The sequence below is a fragment of the Gallinula chloropus genome, assembly GCF_964237585.1.
Source record: "Gallinula chloropus genome assembly, chromosome: 2".
NCBI classification, from domain to species: Eukaryota; Metazoa; Chordata; class Aves; order Gruiformes; family Rallidae; genus Gallinula; species Gallinula chloropus.
In genome coordinates, this window is record NC_140086.1 from 112049622 (window position 1) to 112076561 (window position 26940).

Genomic DNA, 26940 nt, shown 5'->3' on the forward strand with positions numbered 1-26940 from the left:
TTGGCCAAGGTTGAAAGAACAGGAGAACAAAGGCATGATATCATGGCATGGAGCAAAAGGAACTTTAAAATACTGTTTCAGGAAGGGATGATAAAACGTTTAGGCTGGTCTCTGAAAAAAACATAAACCTTTCAAAAGAGCAAACACCATACCAAAGACTTTGAAAACAGGACTTAGAGGCATGATTCTTGCTAAAATTAGCAGGAGCTGTGCATCTTTGCCTGTAACAGCTTTGAAATCTCAGCCTATAATATTCCTTGTTAGTCCTTCCCCTCACCAGGCATATAGGAAGGAAAACATTTTCTGTGACTGAAAACAGAAGCAGTTGTCCATCCAGAACTACTGGAAAACATGCCAAGGTTTTCTTAAGTGCTAGGCAGGCTATATGGTACACACTAATTCATTTAAGAACAACTGAGAAATGTTTAAAGCCTTGTAGGGGAAATTAGGGGGCTGAAGCGTCAGACTTCTATGTGTTCATACCAAAGATGCACGAGGTTCCTAGCACATAGTAAAACGAAGGACCAAAGAAGGCCAAAGTCCTTAACCATCTGAAACAATCTAATCATCCTCTGGAAATGCACTATTTGGGGTGACTAATAAAGTCAGGCTGATAAATCTCCCGAGTGCTACTAACTTATCTGTAATATCATTGAAGATGAGTAGAATGACTGGTGTCTCAAGTCTAAAAGCTATGACATTCAGAGGAAGGTAATTGAAGCCTGCCTTTCCAAAGCCCTGGGTACATGTTCAGATATTATCAATGCAAATTTTACAGCCAACAATTTGCATCAAGATAAAAATTAATCCTTCTTTTGGCTGCCTTGGGATCAATCCATGAGAGAGCACAGGAAGAAATAATAAAAGATTTGTAAGTGACTACGTATCAACCATGACTTTAAGACAAGATGAACAGAAAAAACCTGCTCTCTCCCACACTCATCTTTCACATCAGAGAGCACCAGCGAAGACCAAAAGATTTTTGTCTTAAAGAAAGCATAGAAAAATGCAGGTATAGACAGAACAGGAGGTGTGATTTTTAGTAGAAGGAACCCCTGATTGAAGGCAGTTCAATTCCAGCAGCTCCTATTAAGCACAGACTAACAGTTTTAGAATCACTTCTATCAGCTCTGTGAGAACTCAAAGGAGAAACTCAATGGATTCTGATCACACCAAATACCAAAATTCTTTAGTATTTTGTAGTTAAATTGTCACTAGTACAAATTATCCCTAGAAGCTGACTGGAAGACAGTACAGACTAAGTGAAGACATCATTGACTTCTCCAACTCTGTATTATTGCTGTCAGGATGTATTTAAGATGCCTTAAGACAGAGATCCAGGTTAAAAGCACAGCGGTAATTCTGGTTTGAGATGAAAAAGACATGTGAACGCATTGCCTCAAAAGAGCAGATTGCAGACTTCTGACGCAGATAAAAGGCACAGATATTTTTTTGCTACATACTTCATCCCATCTATGAATGTCACAGAACAGCTACAACTAACTAGAAGTTAAGCATCTAAACAGAGAAAAGCTGCAGCTGTTCGAGAAACTAAAATCACCACCATCTTTTGGGGGATTATCTGTTCTAGATATCATCAATTACAGATTCAGTTGCAAACATATCCCCTTCTTTAATCCATCTTACTGATTGAGCTATTCCCCTTCAATAGTTGGCTGAATTAAAACAAAGAGCTCAGTGCCCCTTGCTTATCTGAAGGGCACTCATTCATCTCATCACCATTTCTGCAAACCACCTTTCTCCAAACATGGAAGAGTGCAGAATTTTGAAGCAGGTACTCATGCAATCAATGAAAGCATAACTCAAACTCAGGAGATTCTGTAGGACACATAAACCTGAAGTCACACAAAAATTAATGCGCGTATTTCTGGCAAACTTAACAATGAGAATAAAAACAAATCAAAGTCAACTGATAGACCAAAATGATTCAGCATGATTGCTGAATTAAATTCAGCAAAGTGCTCAATCAACACAGTCCATGTATTAAGCCCATTTTCCAACCTAAAAAGCCTTAAAAAAAACAGATTTTGCTGGGTTTGCTTATAAAACTCTATTTTGTATTAACAGAAATAAAAACATTGCAGTTCTGTCTGCTTTGGGAGAAATTATCGTTCTACCCTTCAAAAAAACCTCTCTGGCAAACTTTTCTGGTAGGTATCCCCATAGATTTTTCTTAGTCCCTCTGGTTATTATCAGTTACAGAGAACAAAGACCAGCTTCTGTCGATCCCACAATGGTCCCTAGAGCTTCACTGACCAACTCTGATATCAATGACTAACTTTAATATGGATCTTGGGCATTAGACTACTGACAGTTTAATTATTTTTTTCTTAGAATTATCATTACTGATTATTAGTTTGTAAATATTGAGCTGGTCACATATAATGTGAATATTTTGTGTGTATTTGAAATGGTCTTTTTACTGGCGATGCAAAATATTATTTATTGCTCTGTATTTCTGGCATACCATTAAATCACTGCATTCATCATGCTTCTGCACAGGAAGTTTAGAAAACATCACTCTTCAAATCATTTGTTTTCTGCACTGCTCATCTCAAAGATAGATAATTTGGATATAAATCTGGTTTCTAAATGTGAAACACAAGGCAGCCTGGAGTCATCATGACTACTCATCCGTCTCTTCAGAGTAATCCTACAGCAAGGCAATTCAGAATCTTCACTTTCTTTAATTCCCTGGTTTCTCTTTGGACAATAGCAAATAAAGGCTCCAAACATACAGGTGTTTGTTGCACGGACAACCTGTTCCCAAAGGTCTCTAGTCTACCAAGCCCCAGGAGCATTCATTTGCAGAGCCACTGAAGTACTTAAGCACTCGTACAACTTCAAGCGAACAAGACTACTGATTTCAGCAAGACCTTTGGCATAACTACATCTTGAACCAGCACACAGCCAGTATTTCCAATGCAGTAAGCTGTAAATGCACACACTTAATTTCATATGTAATCAAGGAAGCCCCCTAGCCTGAAGTTAGGCAGAAGACTCACAGCACTGAATATCCATGAGAGGATACATGTGTTTTTGCTACCAAGATGACATAAAAATAAGGAGACAAAAGACATCACACACGGTTACCAATTCTGTGAACTGACCTCATTTTCCTATATTTAACATGCAAAAGACATACATTCATGCACAGTGGCAACTCAGCATAATTAAAAGTGGATTTGAATTACCTCAGGCTGTTCCCTCCTCACATGTTCACAGACAAAACCACGTTAAGGCAACACCACTACTGCTGTTCATTAGAACTTTACAGCTCTTCTGCTATATCTCAGTTCTCCCTAAACCGGCCAACTCTTGTGAAGGAGCTGCAGAAGACCCAGCAGCTGAATGCAATTTGAGGACAAGCTGACCTACAGGTGTGTAACAAAAGCTTTTGGAGCAACACCATGGTTTTCTCAGAAGTTGTTTTAAGGGGTGGCTCATATAGTAAGCTCAGAAGCACCTAGAGCAATCATTTGGTTGTCCCAAGGCAAGATTAGCTCTAATCACATCATTCTTGACTAATGCATGTTCAACCTGCTCTTAAAAAAATTCAGTGACGATGCTCCTTATCTTCTCTAGGCAATACAGAGCTGTGCTTCGCTATACCTCTTCTTTGAATATCTTAGATGTCTCTTGTAACTCTCCCTTGCTTTAATACATGCAATTAAAATAGAAATAAAATCCTATTAAATAGAAGCCTGCAGCAGAGAGGAGTTTCTTCCCTGCTTCCTTACATTCTTCATACATTTGAAAACTTTATTTTATATTCCCATTATCTTCACTCGTACGGACTAAAAAAATCAAATTCCTTTCCAATTTATTCTTAGACTATGTTTCCTAGGTCTCTGTTTATTATCTTGGGGATCCTGGGCATCCCATATTTCAGCCACTTGTTTGGGCTCTGGTGGCAAAACCAGCAATTTTTCTGATTGTGATCACAGAGCACTTTGAAAAAAATAATTTTTGAAACTATATGCAAACTAAAATTGTATTTAAATACAACACAGCTATCACTCCATATGGATCCAAGATTGAGACCAGATTTTGTGTGCTCAGAAAAATCTACAACTGGTTGGTGACTTCATCATTGACTTCATTAGGGGAAAAACAAAAGAAGCAGAAAGATTTGGCTAAATAAGAATGATATATCAAAACACCCAATATTTTAATGAAAGAAACTGAATATCCACACATTTGCACTTCTGTACAATTTTTGTGATATATATATATAATTTTAAGCTGTTTACAAATAACATTTAATGCTTCAAATATTACATAATGTTGATATTATATTTCTAGCAGAAATAAATATATTGCACTTAAAAAGAAACTTTTCATTAGATGTTGCTTCATAGTTTATGTTCATAACTTCTTTTTCCCATAAAAAGATTTCCCCCTACCCCCACCCCATACACACAAACACACACTTCAGTACATGGTGAATGTGCTCACGCAATGCATTATAAACAACAAAGTCAACACAGCAAACAGCAGAACTGTGGTGCATTCTGTTAAAGAGGTTACATCCAGTTTTTTACCTTCCTTATTTTTAAATCAAGTCTTTCCTCACATTTCTGAAGGTACAATGAAAATTTAAGAAAAAAAAATTAAAATAAAAGGAAAAGAAAGGTTGTTTAAATGTGCTAAAGGTAAAATACAGCAAACTGTATTTTTTGTCCTGAAACTATCATAAAAAGTTACTTCAGAGTTTGCTTAAATCACTGATTAGTTTTCTATAAAGGTAAAATAAAGAAAAAGAAGTTGTCATTCGATAAACTAGAGACTATATGCAAGGACAGTTTATTACAGAATAATACATAAATCCTCTGGCCAGCAAGTAAGTGGTTAGTAAAGAAACCACATCTCCTGCAGCAGAAAATGCTCTGCAAGGAACAGTGAGAATAAGATCTTGCTAAAACCAAAATTAATCTTGCAGTGAGTGAATGTCATCCATCTGCAGATGACAAGCATAAATGCTGTGGCCACAACTCCCTCCTAGATAAGGAGCCCTTAGCATCACACATTTCTCACTGTTGCTTTTACCCCTTATCTAGAGGTAAATTACCACAATTTATATTAAATTAACAGTTTTGGAAAGCTCCCCAAGTTTTGGCAATAATTTTCATTGATATTCCCATTTCCCTGTAGCACACACGCATTAAGAGGATGCAGCGTACAATCAAGTTGCCAGCCCAAACGTATTCAGCTGAAAAGAGGTTTATTTTCAAATGCTGGTTAGAGTTTGCTAGCTGTTGGAGGCGGCAACACGCTCATGCAGCGTCCCAGCCGCCATGGATAAAGCCTTCTGGCAGAAAATTTGCACTGCCAAGTTACCTGTCACTCATCTCATGAAGAGGTGTTTCCATTAGACGCTCTGTACCTTGGTCTATGCTTGTTTGTCAGTTTATACCTAGAAGAGTACCGCAACAGGGTTGAATTTCTGACTTTGGGAGAGCCTCAGGCCATATAAACGCAAACCAAAAAGCCAAATTTTAAATGCAGGGTATTTTTTCTAGTTTCTCTCAGGGCTCCAAAACTAGAAGAAAACCAACATCAGACAAAATGCATCTAAGTCAGCTTTGTTAGTCTTTGGGATGCTTTTGTTGGATTAAAGACCGAGGCTGTTGACTATAGATAAAAGGGTAATCCAGAAGACACACAAAAGTACTTGTAATGCTTTGGAGAATAAATTTATCATTCTCTTTGAAAAGCATATTCAGGCAAGTTCTCTCCACCCTTCTTGAAAAAAACCACCAACACAAACCAGTGCCAGTTTGCTCAGCCAAGAGAGCTCATAAAGGTGAAGAGCACTTCTCATGGGATATAAAATGTGAGTTATATTGGAAAATAAACTCTAGATTATATTTGGCATTCCTAGACCATCTACCAGCAACAGATGTTCTGTCCTGAAAGTGATATAATTTTGACAGCAATACAGCAACTCCTTAAATAAATTACTGAGTTATTGTCAGAGTAGTGCTGATAATACTATTTCTTTTTTAGGAAAATAAATTTCACTCTTTAACCAATTAATTATGACTTCACATTCATTTTCTTCCAACTGTGAAATCGATGCTAAAGGTGATTTGTGGTCAGTTTTTAGTCTTTTCTGTAGCGTTCCTGTATTGTTGCTCTGTCTCTGCAGTCACCATTCATACAGTTAGATTTCATTTTTAAGTGAGAACGTTGAATGAAATCCCGTCTCCATTACAGAGAAGAACTTTGATTCTGACTTCAGTGGGGCAGGAATTTTATCCCTGGTAAATTTTATCCTGGCATCACTCTCGTGATGCCTCCTGCCCACAGGAAGGCGAGAAGGACAAGGAGAATAAACCTTGTGAGGTGGCAAAAGCTTTTTGTTCAGCATCCTGTGGTCTCTGTGAACTTAATTCCTTCAACCTCAACTCAACACAACAGGTTTTGGAGGTAGGACTGTAAGGGCAAAGAAGAGGAGGTGAGAACTGGGCATGCCTACTGATCTTGCTCCTGGGGAAGGTTCTACTAAGCTGCCTTCTTTCCCTTGCTTGGGATCCGCCCACAATTCGGCATTAATGGGGAGCCCAGTGCGTTTCTGATGCAAAGGAATGAAACCATCAGAACGCAGCATATGCCAGAGAGCAGTGTGAGGAAGGATGAGCACACTGAGAGAGACTTGATCCAATTGGAAAAATCAAGCTGTGGATTTTGACAGTTAGAGCTGCATCATCTACAATATGAAACTCATCACAGAGAATTTGGATGAGGAATTTGCCCTATGTATATAGAGACAGTCTGCTGCCATATTTTTTTCAGATTTGAATCACATTTTATTCGCAGTTAAAAGAACTTGCCTTTAATGTAATATTTTTGTAAATGATGCTATCAAAACCCAGTTTCATTCTCCAGGAAGAGCCTGGAGAATATTCTCTGAAACAGCATCAGGGGCATTTCTACATGCTAAATATTCGTATTTCCAGAACAGGGACTGGGACAGGGCTAAAGAGGTTGTACAGTTTCTTTCTCTGAATTTACTTCCCAAAGGAAGGACAGGTCGATGTACAAGCAGGCTTTACGTGACTTGTAAAGCATACCTACATAAATCAGCCTACCTGTTCCAAACTTATTTCTTGAGTCATGTAAAAGCTACCTACTTACTCAACCATTTCCTGATGGAAGTATCAACATTAAAAACTACTAGCCTGAATTCTGAACCTAACAATATCCCCTGCAACTCCAGATAAGTTAATGGAGCTGCAGAAAGAAACATATAAATGAAACAGAATTTTCCCATAGCCTTTAGTGCATGTTGCCGTAGGACCTTCATACAACTCTAACAGAAGTCAAGCAAATGAAAGAGAAGTCCCCTGAAATTCTCGTTTCTGTGGACTCATAGATATACTTGAAGAGTTATATTGCTGGGGGGATCAGTATCATCTAGTTTCCTGAAAAATAAGGGGTTCATATCAAAATGGGTCATAAAGAGACACATCCTTGCAACATGCACTTTTCGGGTGAATCTGATAGCCCGGAGCAAGACCTAATATTTGGATACATCAAGTCAAATTTGGTATCTGATTCTAAGTCATTTAGACATTGCAGAGCTTGGCCTATTTTATTCATTTATGGAACATCTTGTAGTAGCTCTGACCACAGAAACTGTAAATAAAATTTCTTTTTCCTTCACATCCAGAACACAGAAGTTGCAAATTGCTTCAGGTCTTTTTTTTATCAGCAGGTCCAACAGTGAATAAAGGGAAATTGGGATGATACTGCAGACATCTGAGGTGAATGAAATTGCCGATTTGACAAGAGTTTAGATTCAACTACTGGGAAATATATGAAGATGGCCTTTATCTGTAGGATGCAAGTATTGGCCTACAGGAGAAACTGGGAAAAGCCTGGGAGGTTGTCACAGCTCTGTGTGACCAGGCATGTAAGATGAAGCAATAGGATGAAAAAAAGGTGAGTGACTTGCCTTCACACTTGACTTCACAGAGACGGGAGGTAGGTGACTCAATATGCTGCACTCCGCTTCCTAGTATTATGATACCAACACATACTGGTCAAAAGTAAGGGAGAATAGTGCCCAAAAAAAACCCTTTTCTTTCCATTCTGTGTTCCAGCTCTACGTAGATCTTTAATATATGAGATTGGATTGCTAGTACTTTTTTATCAGTAGATGTGTTATCATCTATGACTTGGACACAACTCTACACAGAAATTCTGTACTGACTTCTTATTTACAGTGAAACCCCAGCCCCTTCCACATGGAAAACCAGCATCACACTCCTACTCTTTTCAGCAGTGCATATGATTCCTGCAAGTTCTCTGCAGAAAGATCATTTTTTTCTTACATCTCTACTTCTGTTGCATCAGATGTAGCATACTTGAAAAAGTGGACAGTACTTTGAATGGGAACCCTAGTTACCGACTGAAACGAAGGCAAATATGTATTCAAAAAACTGCATGTGCAGTTCTGCACTGATATTTTCCTAAGGGGACTCCAGCATTCCACGGGACATGGTGAAACAGACAGTACAATCCCCCATTTTCCTGGCCAAAGAGCTTGTATAAAAACAGCCACGACCAAACCCAAGAAAATCAGAACAAATGGAAAGGTAGTCCAAGGCCACTCATCTTATACCAGTCCACTGGTTATAGTTTGATCTAGAGTCTATAGGCTGATCTAGCCTGAAGTTTGGTTAACTTGATACACCATTTGCAGCTAGAAATAGGTCTTCAGTGGCAAGCAGAGCAACAAACAAGAATTCATTAGAAGATATGATACCTTGAGTTTCTACGTTTTAGTAACAGATTTTTCCAAATCAACATTTTCCTTCATCATACCTTAATAGACAGTTAAAATTCTTCTCCTAAGCATATAAGACAAACTGAAGGACAGAATACTTCATTACTGCTACAGTCCTGTAACACAGTTCTCTCATTTTTTTATTTTTTTTTTTTTTTTGGAACTGATATGTGTTTTGGGAAACAAAGAAAGAAAGAAAGACTCATTAATAATTTTCTCTTTGGGATTATAGTCGCAACTAAGAAATACTGGTTTTGGTGAATATAAGCCAGTCTTTTAAAAAGGACAGTGGCCTTGTCCACTTTGTCCTGTTCCCAGCAAATGTGTGCTGAGACAGCCTAAAACATGCTCAAAGTTATAGCAATACATTTTTCTGTTTAGATGCTCATCAGTCACAAGAGGAGATGAAGATGAGTAAAAGTATTGCCTTTTTTTCAGAATTCTTCTAGCATATGAAAAAAAGACCTATACACAATTAGTTTGTACACTGCTGCATAAACGTAATCTCTTTCTGCCAGGTACAATGCACCTTTGGAACAAGCTGCACGTCCCCAAAAATCCTGGGAACTTTGGGATCCATTTCAGCTGTGTTACACGTAGATCTGTGAGCAGCTCTGTGAGCCTGCTCTCTTCTTTTGATCCCTCAACAGAGGAATCTATATCCACAATACATTTTCTTAGCTGGTCTGTTACAAGTTCAGAACTCCTGCCACAGGCCTTTCAGGAAGGTCCCTTTTATTTTTTCATACCAAGCTTGCACATTTTAAAATCTTGTGTTCCTCTTGTCTTGGCACCGCTCATACGAATGGCGTCATCACTGCAGAGGAGTGACGCAGTCCCTGGATAGCTGCATAAGGACCCTGTTGAAAATAATGGTGGTACCTAGGCATGTGGAAGGAAGGGAAAGTGGGGCCACTACCTTGCATGGAGCTGGCTATAGCAGAGGGTGTAAGAGGCATTCCTAGACGGCTGTACGGAGGCAGAGATCCTTGGATTGGATGAGGAATGGGTGTAGCTATGGATGCAGTGCTGGTACCCAGGGCGCTCAAAGACTGTGGATGCTGAAATCCAGGAAAACTGGTTGAGGAGGACACCCAGGAACTGAGGGACAGGTTATCAGATGTTGTAAAAGCTGAGCCTGCAAGTGAAGAGAAAGAATGCCTGACATTTCCACTGCAACACACAGAGCTGGTAAAATAGCAAAAAAGGGAGAAAATCTGTCACAGCAAGGCTGATTTTGATCACAAGTTGTCATTGGAAATACTTCCCAAATACGTCTCTCTCCATATATATTTATATTATATATTATGTAAATATTTATATTATGTACCATATATATTTATAGCATATAATATATATTTATATTATTATTTACCAGTGGCTGTCCTTTATCACTACATCTTAGACAAATTTCTGTGGTAGCCGTCAATGAGCAACACGCAATTCGATATGAATTTTAGGTGAAGCCATTTATTGGGTGAAATCACAGAGATTATATACATTTGTTACTGCAAACGTGGCAAGCTAAAAAACTGCTATTTGGTTACACACGCAGTTCACACCACGCTGATTGGTTAGTAATTATAATGAGTTCTGATAAACATATCTTATAGCTAAATATTGTTAGTTTACCTTTGATGCCTCAAAGCATCCGCACACCTGCTGTTTTGACCATCTTATTATGGTTGGTTCTTAACATGTTCTGTTCCTCCCAAGTACCTTCCCATAACTACTTCTTGGTTTAGGGTAGCCTGTACCCCTGTCATCAAGGCCGCTGTGTTTTGAGAATGTGATTATTAAGATCTTCTCAGCATGGCTAGGTCCCCTGTCTTAAGGGAACACAAGGATATTGTCAGGGCCTACATCTTGGGTGAAGAGACCTAGGCCGCTGGCAGGCCTACTGTCTTCCCCGACAAATTTCCATTTTAGGAAGCTATTTGCCATGGCTTGAACAGTAAAATCAGCTTTGCACATCAGACATTTTTGGTATTTAACAACAAAGAACCTTGTAATGCGGCCACTAAACACTGAAGCATCTACTCTGACACGGAGTCTCACTGCATTACATCCCTGTTTTGAAGACATGCTCATAGCTTTTTACATGAGATCATCAGTAGGGTTTCTTTTTAAATTTCAGTCTGGCAACAATGCAGAAAACATGTAATTTGCACTACAAGTTTTCCTTTCTTTTTTCTTTTTTTTTTAAACAGAGTAAGATTTGTCAACACAGCAAGACTTGTCAACACAGTATCTTTTCACCCAACCTGACTTCTGACTTTTTCCAAAATACAGACAAAAAAATTCTAAAATGTCAATACATTTGTTATTTTACAACTGTGTACAGCACTCTAAGAAACAAAACAAATGCTAATCATAGTAAAAGAAGTGGGTGCTTAAGTGAAAAAACATTAAAAACTTGGTTTTAGTGTAATTATCTACTTTTGATCGAATGGGAGTAGTTTCTTTGATATATCTTAGTCTGAAATTTTTAAAAAATTATTTTCACAAATCTTCCACCTCTTCAAAACACTTTTTCTCTGAAGATTGCAGAATCATAAGAGAAGGGAAAATTGTTTCTTTAAATTAGAATTACTTATTTTATTTTGTAGTTGTTTGGTTTTTGGGGGTTTTTTTTTTAAATAATGGATAACTTGTTTGGATAATTATACATGGCTATTTTCAGATAATCTGGTGATAATATTGCCCTTTACCTCCACAGTTCCTCTATGCATCTGGTCATCATTAGGTATCTGATTTCTAGAAATGGGGAATACAATTAAATCCTCTTAATTTTTATTCCTATTCTAAATACAATTCAACTCATGTTTCTTTTGTATTTTCTTTTGTGTCCATCTTTGTCTATTGAGAAAATGTTTTTTTACTTTAAGAAATAACTTTACTGGCAAGAATATTTGACAAAATATAATTTCAAGCCATCATGGCAAAACATTCTGGGACAAGGGATTTTGCAACAGGTTATTGGTTTCTTAAATCTGATTCCAAAAGATAGGTTCATCCAAACCGCGAGAAGAAAAAAATATGAAAATATCTATCTGTCAAGGTAAGCTTACTGAAATCATGTATACTGACCAACTGTAGCCACATACTCAAATCAAAACTGTAAGAAAACAAGAATAGAAAGACAGCATGGAAATTATTGTTATTATTCTAAGAATCACAGTTCTTTTTAGGGATATATTCTCAAATCAAAAAGAGAGCTTAATTCCTCCTCTCCTTAATGAAACACATACAATGGCCGAGTAACAGGAAAGAGAAATTGTGTTGATTCAGCAGTAGAAACAGACTTGCACCAAATCCTGGCCCTATCACTGAACCCAATCCTAACTGCTGGGAAGTCAGGATCCTGAGCCAAACTCTACGGATAACACTATACTCACAGACCAGAGCAAAACCCTTTACAAATCAGGGGATGTTTGAGCATTATTGCACAACAGGGAAAGCCGGATGCAACTCTGGATTTGCCTAGAAGTATTGGCTCTACTCCTGTCTACTAAGAATCGTGTGTGAATGCTGTAGGACGGGCACCCAGACATTAGAGTTCTAATCTGAATTATTTCTTTATTTCTATATTATCTGTTTGTTCCTTTGGAAATCAATTTCTTGTGATAAATATACTCCTAAAGGGCAGCCGCTTCCATCTCTAGATAGGTGAAATTGGCTGAGCTGAGAATGCTCTGAGTGGGTGCTAAACAATTAGAAATAAATAGCAGTAATAGACTTACTTTCTTTCACACAGAATAAAGTGTGTGATTCCTTCTCACGAAGGATCATTAAATGATCAGAGGGCTGGAGCACCTCCCATATGAAGACAGGCTGAGAGTTGGGGTTGATCAGCCTGGAGAAGAGAAGGCTCCAGGGAGACCTTACTGCAGGACTTGTAAGAAAGATGGAGACAGACTTCACTATAGGGCCTGGAGTGAAAGGACAAGGTGTAACAAGGTAATGGCTTTAAACTAAAGGAAGGTAGATTCAGACTACATATAAGGAGTTGTTTTTTTTTTTTTTACAATGAAGGTGATGAAACACTGGAACAATCTGCACGGAGAATTGGTAGATGCCTCATCCCTGGAAACATTCCAGGTTAGGTTTGATGGGTCTCTAAGCAACCTGATGTAGGTTAAAATGTCCCTCCTTATTGGGGAGGAGGCTGGGGCGAGGGTGTGCTGAATGACCTTTAAAGGTGCCTTCCAACCAAAACTATTATACGATTCTCATGAGGAACTTGCATAAGCACCCTCTCCTTCTCTGATGGCAATGGTCTCTAACTTCAACCTAGTACTCCAAAAAGTCTCACGTACAACATTTGCCAGCACCAAGGAAATGTGCTCTGAGGCAGTCGAGGCCTCAAAGCTTACAATGCACACCACCCAGCAACATGTATATATTTGACTGTCAGCTCTCATATGAATGGAAGGATATCCTTTGCATGCAGGTAGATTTAAAATGCATCAGAAGAATTTAGAATGCCTGTGGAATTTCAATAAGATCGTTATTTCTCTCCTCATATCTTGGAGGACTTTATTTATGGACACCAGACCAAAACAGAGAGTGAAAGCAGTACCAGTTACCCAGCTGCCAGAGCAGTATGTTTAACCCTCTGTGCATGCCTTTGGTTGTCCAGAAGAATCATGTCCTATGCTACCATATGGCCCCCAGATATGAAAAAGTTGGTTGCCACAACTCATTGTCTTCCTCACTTACTCATTTGCCATATTGCAAGCAAATGCAGAACTGTACCCTGTATATATTATACATAAAATGAATTGCAATAAACTACTCATTCACTTTGTCACTCCCAAAGGAGGACATCATACCAGGGAGAAATTTAATTCTTGCAGAGATGGTGCCTTGCACCTGAGCACTTCTGGCAAGGGAAAATTTAACACTGTCTTCAACAATAACTGGCCTAGGATCTGGGCTGATGTGAAGAAAGGTAATCCCCCAGAAGTATGTGAAAGGATGACATCGTACCAGATGAGGAGTTGCTCCAGAAACTCTGCAATCTAAGGAACTGCTCTTAGAATAGATGTGTATGAACAAGTCCACCTAATCACATTTTATTGAAGAGAAACTTGTGGTTAAAAATAAGTGTGTTTTCCCTGCACAAGTCCAAAGAGCTTACGACCAGAAATAATGCTCTTATCTTAGCAGCACTGTATGAAGTTAGAGGACAAGGCAAGGGCACTGCCAGTCAGAAGGCAGATAGAACCACTTTACCTCAAGTGGCTGTTGCATATCAGGCGGGTCACAATGTCAACATGCAAAGCATCATGCAACCCAAGTTTATGCTAGTCAGCGGTCTCACAGGATGGGTTTGAGATCTATTTCCAGTGGCAAATTATGACAGATGCAATTTGTCTCACGAGTATCCCCACAAAGGATAACTCTGTCTTGCTACTACTTCTGCCACTGCTCAAGTATACAAACCGTTTGATAAAGCATTTGAGGTGAATTGCTTCAGCAGGAAAAACACCTTTTAGAGCCAAATTTTCCAGGGAACTCTGGACTTTTCTTCCCATAGAAGCAAAGCAGGTTAACCACAGGCTGATTGAAGATGGTCAGAACCAAGTCCTCTGTTCACATCAGGCTGGAGGGGCAACAAATGGCACATCTACATGGTACTTTACAAATGGTACTGAACCCCATCTAGTAAGTCCTGACAAGGGATGGGGAGTGTTAGCTTGTTCTCAGCATCACAGTAATGAAATTGCCATCTTGAAGAGGAAGCAGAGATAGTTCTCTTCTGATGGTAAAAGTTGGATAGGCATTTATAGAGTTACTTCTTGGACTAGCCAACCACACTAGTGCCATGGGTGTATCAGATGTCCCAAAGAGTATTAACATAACAAGTATGCTTCTACATTGTAGGACTTAAACACACCAGAGAATTGCTTCAGAGTACAACAGTACTCCTTTTCTCAAGCCTAACTAGTTCACCTTAGTTTACCTCATAAGCACATTTTCTTACCTCTGCTTTGTGCTGCCTGGCTGTCATCTCCGAGATCGTCTTCTCCTCCATAGGTTCGAATGGGGGATCGGGCATAGGAATGCTTTTGGATAAGGCTCTCCACACTTTCTCTGTGAAAGGAAATGACCTACTGTAACAATGCCATCCAAAACAGACTCCTAATTCATTAGGTTAAAACCAATGAACGTATTGCTTTTTCCCTGTCTAGATCACAGCTTTCTCACACAGGCTTTCCAAAATTCCTTAAAAAGCATAGCATGTCACTGGAAATGCTGAACATGGCCTGTGGTGTTTTAACATTGCTGATCACCTCTTAGCTGCGTGATAGTGCTTATTCAGCACAGTGAAGTTCCCACTGCATTTTCTGGATGTGGTCTCAGTCAGTGAGTATAAGACCATCACTCTTCACAAATTTAAAAATGCAAGCTCTGGGATTATTTGTGCTGAATGAGCAGTCTGGGTTCAAAGAGACACCTGTGGTCCAGCTCCCTTCAAAAAAAAAGCTTTCATATCACACATGACCACCTCATCTGGTGCTCTCCTATTGTTCTGAAATCAGGGGCAAGAGATAGATGTGTCCAGACACAGCTCAGCTCTAACCGTCCTCTCTCAGCATCGGTGCCGAGGCCAGTTTGTAGCAGGAAGTCTACAGATACTACCAATCTTGTGCCACGTCTATTCTGGGAGGTTAGATGTGTCTGCCAGGCCCCTGCCTCACTGGTGGCACAAAGCACTGAAGTCACCCAAACAATTTTTAAATAGAAGGAAGGCATATCTGCATGATAAGCCATAGCAGTTTGTAAGGAAGATCCAACTTTACACATTCCCGGCGCATTTCCGTGTAAGTGTGTGGCAGTATACCAAAGATTAATACAACCGAGGCACATTTCCAGAATCACTTTGACCTTCTGTTCCCGTTTAAGAGATCTAAGTGGTGATAGCCATTTAAAACTGCCACCCAGTGAAGGTTCTCTCTGAATTGTCCATTTGGCCATTCATACTTGCTAATGCCCTTTGCTCCCAGAGCGTAGCTGTTGCAGAAAATCCCAGGAAAAGCATTTTCCAAGTAGCACGATAAATCACAATGGCACATGTTTTCCTTTCCTACAGAAAGCCCATTATGGTCATTTTGTCCTTGGTCTATCACTGGCATCATTACTTATGCTAGTCTCTTCAGGAAAAAAATAAATAAAAAGGGGATCTTATCAAAGTGATTTACTTGTGTCAGGACTGGAAGTGGACTGAAAGCAATGGCAGTTCCTACATAGAGGATGGTATAATTGAATTACTGCCTTTTAAGTGATTGAAAACAGTAGGCATATCGGGGCTATCTCAAAGAAGATTTTACAAAGAAAAAGACAGATGGCATTGTTTACGTTATGCGCTGAACGCCTCTTGAAACTTTTTTTTCTGAAGCAGGATGTGAAATGCAAAGAATTCTACTTAACCAAAAAGACTAATCTCAGATGAGCACAGAACAACAGAATAATGAGTTAGAGTGATGTTGCCCCAGTGGTTTTATTACCAGCCTACAAACATATTCATAACTACAGAATTACTAAACTTTAAAGGTCTGAAAATAAATGTGATTCAGGTGATTATGTTTGTCTATCGACTGCATTTCTAGTAAAAGTCTGCTTATAATGACAGATATTATGGCATGTAATAATAGCCCAATGCAACAGAAACAATGCAGGCTGTAGTTTTGGTGCAGTGGGCCAAATTCATCTCTAAAACATTGGATCCAGTGGTGGTTTGGGGATAAACTCACCCCAATAAATTTACATTTGAATTACCTAGAGGGTTTTAAAGCTAAATCAAATGCCCATAGTTATTGCAGACTAAATTCTTTCCAGATGGGTTTGTATGCTACACAGAGAACTCTATTATTCTATATGGTTGTCTTCTTTTAAAGGAAAAACAGAAATGACTTATTAGTGAACCCTGAACCTGCAAACTTTGAAACCAGGGAATTGTGTGGCGGGTTTAATTCTTTATTTTCAGTGTTGCAATGTTGCAGGTAGTATGCAAAAGGTTTCAGAAGATTAATCTCATTCATTGGCACAAGCTGTAGATGTTTTTATGGAAGAGGGAGCAGTCTAATGAGGAAACTTGGATTAGGGAAAGCAACTAATTTCAGAAAAGCAGTTCCTTTTGTGCAGCAGGGATTTAATATTCAAAACAGTATATTCTTATCTTGCCTAACCATGTTGATGGCTTATGCTGTAATCACAACACACCTACTGATTTTTCATTTTAGAGGTTGAGGCTGTGATTTACATCATGAGTGCAAAGGATTGAGACTCATACCAGTAGTTCAGCACCTGGCCGCCACAGCCTTCAAGTTAGAATCACAGAATCACTTAGAATCACAGAATCACAGCATTGTCTTAGTTAAAAGGGTCCTTTCAGATCATCAAGTCCAACCATCAGCCTAACCTGCCAAAACCACCACTAAGCCATGTCCCTAAGAACCACATCTAACTGTCTCTTAAATACCTCCAAGGATGGTGACTCTACCACCTCCCTGGGCAGCCTGTTCCAATGCCTGACAACCCTCTCCGTGAATAAATTTTTCCTAACTTCCAATCTAAACCTCCCCTGGCACAACTTGAGGCCATTTTCTATCACTTGTCACTAGGGAGAAAAGGTCAGCCCCCACCTCTCTACAACCTCCCTGCAGGTAGTTGTAGAGATCCTCCTCTTCTCTGGATATATATTTCCACATACAATATGTTCCATATAAACCTCCAAAGAGACCTAGAAAATGCAAAAGGCTGAGCAGAAAGTCACTTAAGTGTAAAATAAAAAATAAAGAAAAGCAAGAAGTGATATATTTTCTCAACTCGTGAAGCACATCCCCAAGTTATCCCATGAAGCACTGTTTCTTCCACCTATAAAACAAGAGCTGAAGTCTGCACTTAGGTGTCCCCCATCCTGGATAAGTGACCTAACTACAAACTAAGGGATAATCTTTCCTTCCCATTGTGTTTCAAAGGGAAGGGGTGATGACCTTTGCACCATCCTCCAATATTTCATGCTCAGAGAAAGACTACCTACAGATTCAGTCATCTTGGGGAAGAAAAGGATCTAAACTCATCTATGTATGTAAACATGTTGAGTTTCCCCACACAGTTTGGGAAGAGGAGCTGAAACACATCCACCCTTTGAAGACAGAGGTGCTTTAGGACTTGCTCCAAAGTAGATGTGTAGGAAGAAACAAAACTTTAATGACAAGATTTAAATGCCTGTGAAATCTAGTTAAAAATGGAGGAACAAAGCTGGCAAGCTGGAAGACAAGTTCCTGCTTATACCTTTTTGTCAACTGGGGCCGAAAGGACTTAAATCTCAAAATCTTCCCGAAAATTCTGTTTGTGAAAGCATGAACTGTTTAGAACATCCAGAATGGGCCAATAAAATTATTTTTTTAGGTCCTAAAATATAATGATACTACTAAGAGAGAAAGTCTCATTAATTTAAAGATCTGGCTTTATAGCTCTGTATGCAATATCTTCAGATATCTCAGTGTGGATTCATGGAAATAATTTTATAAATTACTGAATAATAAGTCAGTATTTGCCATTTTATGGTTCTACTCAACAAAAAGAAGTTATGAAGTGAAGACTGTGGCACTGTGGTGGAGGTTGTTGGAGTGTTTTTTAAAGCTTTCCTTCAGGTTTTTTCATTTGATCCACACTAAACCAGCTAAAAACCAAAGTGACTTTCAGTTAGTCAGTGCTTAACTTCTATACTTTTGTTATTCAGTTTGTGATCAGACACTTATTATCTAATACTTGGATCTAACAAATTTTACCTTTTTAATGCACCTTCCAACTCTACACTTTCTTCTGGATGCGATCCTGTGCAACCTGCTCTGGATGAATCTCCTCTAGCAGGGGGCTTGGACTAGATGATCTCCAGAGGTCCCTTTCAACCCCTAACATTCTGTGGTTCTATTATAGCAATAAATTAGCAGTAAACTTTGTTTTGAGAGATCACAAGCTGCCAGCTGGATAAAGAAAAGATGTCTTCTTCCTGTCAAATTCTTTTGTGTGGTTTACCAACAATTTTCAGTCCTCCAGACCACTCTTCAACTCAGTTATCTTTTAAATACCCACAGGGGAGAGGTAAAAACCACAGACACAATATATTTCTATGATTAAACTGAGCTATGTGTACACTTAGATAATAGTAGGAGACAATAGACTGTAGAAGAGCAAGTTAGTGGCTGAAGCTGTTTAGGAAGGAGGAGAAGGAGCCATGTGCCAAAGGAGAGGAGAAAAATAAGCTCATGTTGGCTAGCACACCCACAGAGGAGGCGCTGAGATGGGATAAATATGAGGAGAGGTAATACAGAAAAGAAACTTAGGCTGATCCAAATGGTCACCTTGAGCCCAGCCTTGTAAATAAGCCTCTGCCTATTATGAACAAAGCACTTCTTTACGCAGGAAATAAACCAGTGAGTTTTGGACCAGGAAATCAAGGAAGTGAAGCATTGGGAGAACTTATCAGTTAACAAGGTTTTAGGGTGCACAGAGAGCATCTTGTCATTCTGCAGGTTTTAACCTCTCAACTATTCCCTTTTGCCTTTGCCAGCAACTGACTCCAAACCTAAACTTTGAGCTGTGCATGCTCTATGTCTTGCAGCTACAAGCTGAGTCTTTGGCTTTTTTATTTAACAGTGTCCTGTACAAGGAAGTCTCAGAGGATCAGAAGTAGACAGGTAGATGCTGATGGAGCTGATAAAGGATTCAGTAACACTTTACAAACTAAACCCCAGATCTTGCCATGGATATGAACTGGGAGATGTCAGAAAACAGAGCTGACTTGGGAAGCAGCTGAGGAGCAGGGTCCTCCCTGAGAATGCTCACTTCCTTTTGCTGTCAACCCAGACTGCAGAAGTTCTCTTGAGAGATGGTAAAGTCCCAGATTACTCTGCAGAAGATCTTTAATCAAGATGAAAGAACAGTCTTTCTTTGTAGGTGGAAGCAGACATCTCTTGGATGCTTCGGCATGTCTTTTTTTTTTTTTTGCTGCTACTCTGCTTCAGCAGAGTACATTCACAGCAGCCTGGTAATGACCACAAGTCCTGCTTGAAAACATCTCAATTGGCCATAATGCACTGTCAGCCTGATGCCACTACATGCCTGCATGCACCTGAAACCATGTTTTTTCCTGAATTTGCCAGAGACCATTCCCAGAGGACAGAGGCAAGAAGCCTATCTTCTCCCTTTGGGATGAAGACACTTGAGACAATATACCTGGGTTTAGCAGAAGGCATTAGAAAAGCTAACACAACTTGCTGGAGCCAGGACTGGGTTAGTATTCATTTTAGATATGGACTCCAAAGAGGACGGTGTTGGTGTAATAGGCAGCTACCCACCAGTGTACCCAGGTTCAATCTCTTTGAAGACAACATGCAAAAGCCAGACTGCAATGTGAAAGAGCAGGTGTCAGAGCCAGGCACTCTGAACTCCTCTCCTCTGCAGAAGTTACTGGCTCGATTAGGAATGGCCATAAGAAGTACAAATTTTAGAGCAGGGCTGAGCAACCTGTTAGTGTTTTCTCTTCTTGTTCTTACTATACAAGTGCTAGGTAAGCAAAAAGAAGGCAAAGGTAGCCTCAGAATCCACTCCCTGTTCCCAGTGTCATGGGTTTAGTCTTTTTCCTTGCAAGAAAGGCAATGATAAAGAAATTAATAGAGAGTAAATAATGAAATACTAAAACTGACAGACATGTTTTACTTGGCCATTCAGTTCAACACAAAGAAAAATACAGAACAGGATATAAAGTGTATGATTATCAGTTTGCAGCCTGAATGACTTCTTTAGTTCTGCATTTCAAAGGTTTCCTTTTTTTGTAGCTGCCAGTTAGTATGTTTGGAAGAAAGCCCAGATAACAGAAGACATCAGAAGTGAGGTGAGGTGAAGACAGATGGAATAAATGGGCTGAGAAGGCACAAAAATAAACTTGTCGGAAGTCGCACTGTAGTAGAACTTTTTTTTTTTAAAGGGAAAAGATGACTAATTTGTCCAAGATGCAAGTGCTAAAAAGAAGTCTGTTAAAAAAAAAAAAACCCACAACCAAACCCAAACCAAAAAACCCAAAAAACAACAACACCCAAAACACAACAACCCAAACAAACAAAAAAACAATCCCCGAAAAAACCCCAATGCAGCAGGAGGAAAAAATACATTTCCATAACAGCAGCTAAGAGTGAAAAACAAACCCTGTCAGAACCAACATTTAAGTGTCTCTCAGCCTTCATGTTCCAGGGGGTCTTAGATGCATAAACATACAGACACGGATTAATTTGCTACATAAAGTTGCTGTTATAGTGATAGATGAATATTAGAGGCTGACCATAGGAATCTAATTCAGCTCTGACAAGGTACAGACCAAATCCTCAACCAGAACAAAGTAGCTCAGTTCCACTGCTTGGGCTAAAACTGAACCAAAACTGGCCAGGGAAAAACCAGGGCCCATCAGACTGCACTGTCTCACATGAGCTGAAGTTTAATTTGGCCCAAAAGCTAATACATAGCCACCAAACACTTCGACACAAAGTCAAAACTACTGGGCAAGTGTCAGGTGGATGAGGATGCAATACTCCAAGAGTACATACAATTTTGAGAAAGAAGGGAAAATAGAATTACACTATGAAAACTCTAGGTTTTGATGATTGCAGAAGAAAGAACAAGTGCAAAGTGGTGTTCACCAGCGCACTCACAATAAACATCTGGCTATTGATGGCAGTTCTGGAAGGACTATAATGTGCATGGAGGTGCTCAGTCTGATTGAAGCCATGACACTGGAAAATCAATGACACTGATGAAGGAGCATAGCGTTATTAAATATGCCCACCCCACTTATCTCAACTGCAAATAAAAATGGGAAAAACGGCTATCTTTATACAGGGAATTAAAAAAAAAAAAAAGGAAAAAAGGAAAATTGCATTTCTCTTCTCTGACTTGGAAAAAAGTACACACTTGCAAATGTATGTCAAAGCTCTTCCTCTTAGTGACACACTTAACTGTGACATGGTCAAGCCCATGGAGCTCCATTTCACCCAATGGCTGCAACCATTTCTTTCTGACTGGCAGGCAGAGAATGAGCAGTGAGGACAGGTTGTGAAACTAGGACTGGGGAAAGTCCCTGGAAGCCTTTCTCTGGCGTGAAAACTGGGGATCTGATCTAAAATTTTCCCCTTCCCTTATGCACACACTATACCTGCAAGATGTGGGGGGAAAACACTAGCAAAATGAAATACACCATTTTGGACAGGTGAGAAAATAGATAACAGAATACCTAAATGGAAAATGAGTCAGGGTCGGAGTGTTTAAGAGCTTGAGAACCGACACAGGGTTATGCTGTCATGGAGGGCTTTCTGTCTGGCAAACAGTAAGCAGAGTTGGAGGAACCAGCTTGAAGGGAATGTTTCAGGTGCCTGTATGTAAACAGGTAGTGCTTTCTAGATGTCCTAAGGCATCCAAGCCATCTGCAATGGTCTGGAAGGGATGATCCAGAAAAATGTAGACAACCTATCTACCCCTCTGGAGCAGAAGCTGGAGAGTGGAGTAACCTCAGCACATCTGGAATCGCACCAGATATCAGGCATTTAGACAATGGAGTCCCTGATGTTTCTACCTGAACTCCAGTGTTTAGGCTGGGAGATCCCCCATGAGTGGTTGCTAACATTTGCAGACTGAGACCTAGCTGACAATAAAGGATCAGCTGGGGGGTTTGATTTGTCAGAGAACTATAACAAAACCCTACTTCACCATGGATGTGGGAGTAGGTCATAGAGGGTATATATTTCTGGCCATTGGTAGGTAGCTTTCAAGTGTCAGAAAAGTTGTTCTAGACAAACAGCAAACAGTGGGAATGGGGAGGAAGGCAGCTCTGTGGGGAGAGCAGGGAAGGGATGGGAGAGAGGACTGCTGTGGACAGCACATCACTGAGCACATGGCTTTGACAGTTACTTCAGCAGGGCAGTGCCTGTATCCAGGCATTAGCATCCATTTTGTTTACAGCCTTGTAAGCTGGTACAATATTTTTCCACAGCTCAGACATGAAGCTCCTCAGGGGCAATTTCAGAGTCTGATTATCATGCAAATTCAGCTGGGACACTTCTCCCATCCTTCAAACCCTCCTTTCTCTGCCTAAAAATTACTTGTGTGCGCAGCCAAACTTTTCTATATTGCCTCTTGAAGGATGTATCTACCTTGCAGAAGTGTTATTGGACTTGTGCAGATGTGTGTTCTCGCTTACCTCTCTGTAATAGTTACAGGTCCACACCCTGAACTTGCCTATCATATCCTGGATCAAATAGACAAGCAACACTGAGATCATGATTATGATCTGACAACTCTTATTTCAACGTTATTTTACAACTCACTAGTTCTGTTGACACACTCTTGAAATCACCACCCTTTTCACTGGATTATTTGCCTAATATTTAACTGTGATGGGTTTATTTATTCATCTATTTTTAAGAGGCTAATTCTTAAGGCAACTCAAAATACAAGATCAAAGCTCAAGATAAAATACATGAAGGGTTCTGATTTTGCACCCTTTGTGGATTTGGCAGTGTTTTCTTCAGCAGAAGCAAAAAGATATGCCACCAAAGCTTATTTTCAGACTGGATTGCTCATAAAACCTGCATTAGTCTTCTTCACAAAGATTACCATTTAAAAAAGATCACTCTTGTTCATGTTACTGCGTTTGGCATCCCACAGTCAACACCACAGTACATTAAGCTCCACATTGTGACAATTGCTAAATGTTCAGTTTTTCAATCACAACCACTGTGGGAGCATTTTATCACAGAGGAAATGTAAATAGCACATAAAACAGATCAAAAGGTGAATCTGCAACTTATCTAAATCACAGTGGCCCCAGATAAAGTCTGCCCCATTACCTTAAATAGATTACCACAAGTAATGTGTGGAAAAAGTTAGTTGTGGAAGGAATCTCACATCCTACTGAAAATCCAATATATACCAAACTCACCAAAGATGTTTTTTTTCCCAGTGGTTAAAAGCTTTGCATATATAGCTATGAGCATAAGGATCAAAAGAAAGTGCAGGCACTCCAATAGCTTTGCTGGTGCCTACCTCCTCTAGCATTTTGCAAATTTCACTACCTTTACGTATATTACTTTTACTTCAACACATATAATGCAAACAGATTTAATCCTAAAGGCATTTGCAGCTTTAATTTCCTACATAGGGGTCGTAAATCTCAAACGGGAAGCCTGAAATCGTTAAAGTCACATATTTATAAAATCATATTCAATTAGGTTAAAAAAGTGCAATTTCTGTCATCATGTCATAAAAAGATGTGTTTTTCTCTCAGATCTACTATAAAGAAAAGCTCCCTATATTGTTACAGATAGAGGCTGTTTTCAATCAGTTACAAGGAGCAATCCAATTACTGGATGGTTTAGTGCAGTAACTGACTCCAGACTAATTTAATTTCTTTAGGTCTCTAAAGATCAATTGATCTGATTTGTTTCCCTCCCCAAAGGCTGTTTAGGAAAAAGCAGGCTTAAATACCTGGAAATGAAATACAAAGCTCTGTACACTTTCACACTACTTAGGTCATTCGGAAAAGCTGGAGCTTGAGATAAATGAGTGCTCCCTTGGCCCTAACATCACAGGATGCTTTGCAGGAGACCATTAGGACCACCGAGCAGCGCTGTGGATTATGCATGCACGTGCTGTATGCTTAGGAAGCAGTGCATGGGAGGTATTTTCACAGCTTCTAGGTAACTATCCGGTCTTCAAGAGCTGTGCACATATGCATTTGGTCTGTGTAGTCTTTTCCCTGCTGAAGAAATACTTTTCTCAGGCAGCAGTCTTACAGAAATAACTGTTTCCAACTGGACCGAGCAAGAGTCATCCCACGTATCACCTACATCTTGTAACACATGTCACGATGGACATCGAGCAAGAAATTCTCCCTGTCATCATATCTCTCTTTGTCATTCTTTGGCTCCGTACCAGATTTCTTCAGGCAGTTTTGCCGGCACAAAAATGAAATCCGTAGTGGGCACTTAGAGAATGACATTCTCATCTGCCTGAATATTTTAATGCTGGGACTGAATAAACCCCTTAGTGTTTCTGGCCCATATCAGATAACTTAGGAAATTCTCCAAACGGTCTCTTACCAGCTCTCTTGTGTGTTACACTTTTACTATCTCATTACTTGATGTGTTGTGCAACAGGTTTTGGGTTTTTAAACCGTTGTGCCCTAATCAAGGCTAAGCTTTCCAAGTTAAGTCAAAATAAGACCTTAATCAGAGTTGGACTTTCAAATCTAGGCTTTTAATGTCATTTCAATACTTCTCATGCTGTCTTTCTTGTATTCATGGTAGGTTTTGCATTTGGCTACCTTATCTGTCACAGCAACGTTCGTGCCTGGACTAGGCTGCCTGGCTGAGGCTCTATTCTTACACTTATCAATAAACAAAAGGGCACTGCGGTTTATGCTCAGCATTTCTGACTCCATGCCATGTGCTGTTATAATAAGATGTCCTCTGGAAAAATTCCCTTCATATCCAGCACTACGATAGTCAGTTCATCTGCACAGAGGTAACTAAGTTTTTCTCCCAGCTTATCTATTCAGACTCTCTCAGCCCTTGCAAAGCTGTGTCGTTAGATGTCTGTAAAACAAGGTAACCGAAATGTGAAAAGTCAAAGTCCCTTCCCTTCCTATGGGTACTTTCTTGACTATTTGTTGCCCACAAACCTGAGCTCTGGATGTTGTTTTACCTTAGTACTCTGTCAACGCAGCAGACCGCTATTTTAATTAAATCTGATTTGGGTTGGGTTGTTTTTTTCCCCCATTTTCAATGCAGGCTTTCACGTAAGAAGCAGTTTTTAACAACTTTGCAAGTGTGTACTGCAGTCTACAAGCTTGCTTTCCCCAAATTACTGATTTTTTTTACCAATTACTCAGCGATGAAATCCCTAGTAAGGTCTAAAATATACCACTATTTCCCACCCAAGGACCTGCTTAGATTGATGTGCTTTGGAAATGTTGTAAAGACTTTCTATACCTCTATGGACATGACTTCATTGAGGAGTTTGTCCCCTATATGCACTCATGAAGGATGATTCACAGATACATCTGGATATCCCCACGTAAGAGCCTGGAGGGTTTTGGCCTTTCCAAATTTTCTTTCATGGTTTTGTACTCATAGGAAAGCTTGGACGTGCTATATCCATCTCCATCAAATTCTCTTCCAGCCTGAAGGACGCAGGCAGCTTAATTTGCTTCGTTTGCCAAACTATTTGATACGATATCATAAAAATGTGATGTGCTGGAGAGCTACCAAGAGATTGAAGTTTATTTCCTACTCAACTATAGGTTAATGCTTCTATCCCTATGGCACCAGTTGCTTATAATGAGCTTTCTACACACAAAATTCAAGAGTTTCCAGATAAAACTTTCCCCAATGCAGCCTGCAGTACAATTTGGGGGGGGTGGGGGGAAAGGCATCTTATTCATCAAAGCAGAGGTTACAGGATTTGTCCTGATGGCAATAATTGCTGGCTTCAGTGTCTGGAACTGCTCAAGTGTATTTTGAGAAGTACCCCTCTCTCTTTTCCACTGTGTGGAGCAGTGGGGAGCCGTAAAGATGTTTTTCACAGGACCACAAGACCCCTTGTCTTCCATTGACCCAATTCACAGCCCTCAATAGGATTAAATGGCATGATAAGAAAAAAAAGCTTTTCATTCTAAAGTTGTAAAACTGACCCTCTTCAAGAAGCCCCCTCAGGAAAATGAATATATTAGCCCCAACTGGAACAGATGTCAAAACTCAAAACAGCTCTTTCTTCATAAAGTTTGTAAGTATTTCTAAAGGAGGTGGAGGAGGCTTGCTATATGCAACAAGATAACGCTAAAATGCACAGCTTCTCAGGAGTTGAAAGGATGCTTTTCCTACAAACTCTCTCTTCTCTTTATCTTATCTACATGGAAAGTAAACAGAAAGTCCCCATTACCTCTCGATATCAGTGAGTCTGGAAGAGTCCCGGAATCCTTTAGCAAAAGGGTTGCTGTCAATTTTCAACTTGGTTATCTGGAAACACAGAAAAGAGCAATGCAACATGAATATAGTGTTAAGGTA

The 26940-nt window shown here is 39.6% G+C and overlaps 1 protein-coding gene across 1 annotated transcript in view; it reads right to left on the minus strand.

The window, feature by feature from the left end:
- Nucleotides 1–9612: 9612 nt before the first annotated feature.
- TBX20 (T-box transcription factor 20) overlaps nucleotides 9613–26940 on the minus strand; it is a gene marked incomplete at both ends in the record, with an annotated part of 36072 nt that continues 18744 nt past the window's right edge. Inside the window, 3 exons of the mRNA XM_084260018.1 lie at nucleotides 9613–9953; nucleotides 14805–14914; nucleotides 26816–26892. Of these exons, the coding sequence (XP_084116144.1) occupies nucleotides 9613–9953; nucleotides 14805–14914; nucleotides 26816–26892 (528 nt within the window). The remainder of the gene's footprint in view (nucleotides 9954–14804; nucleotides 14915–26815; nucleotides 26893–26940) is intronic.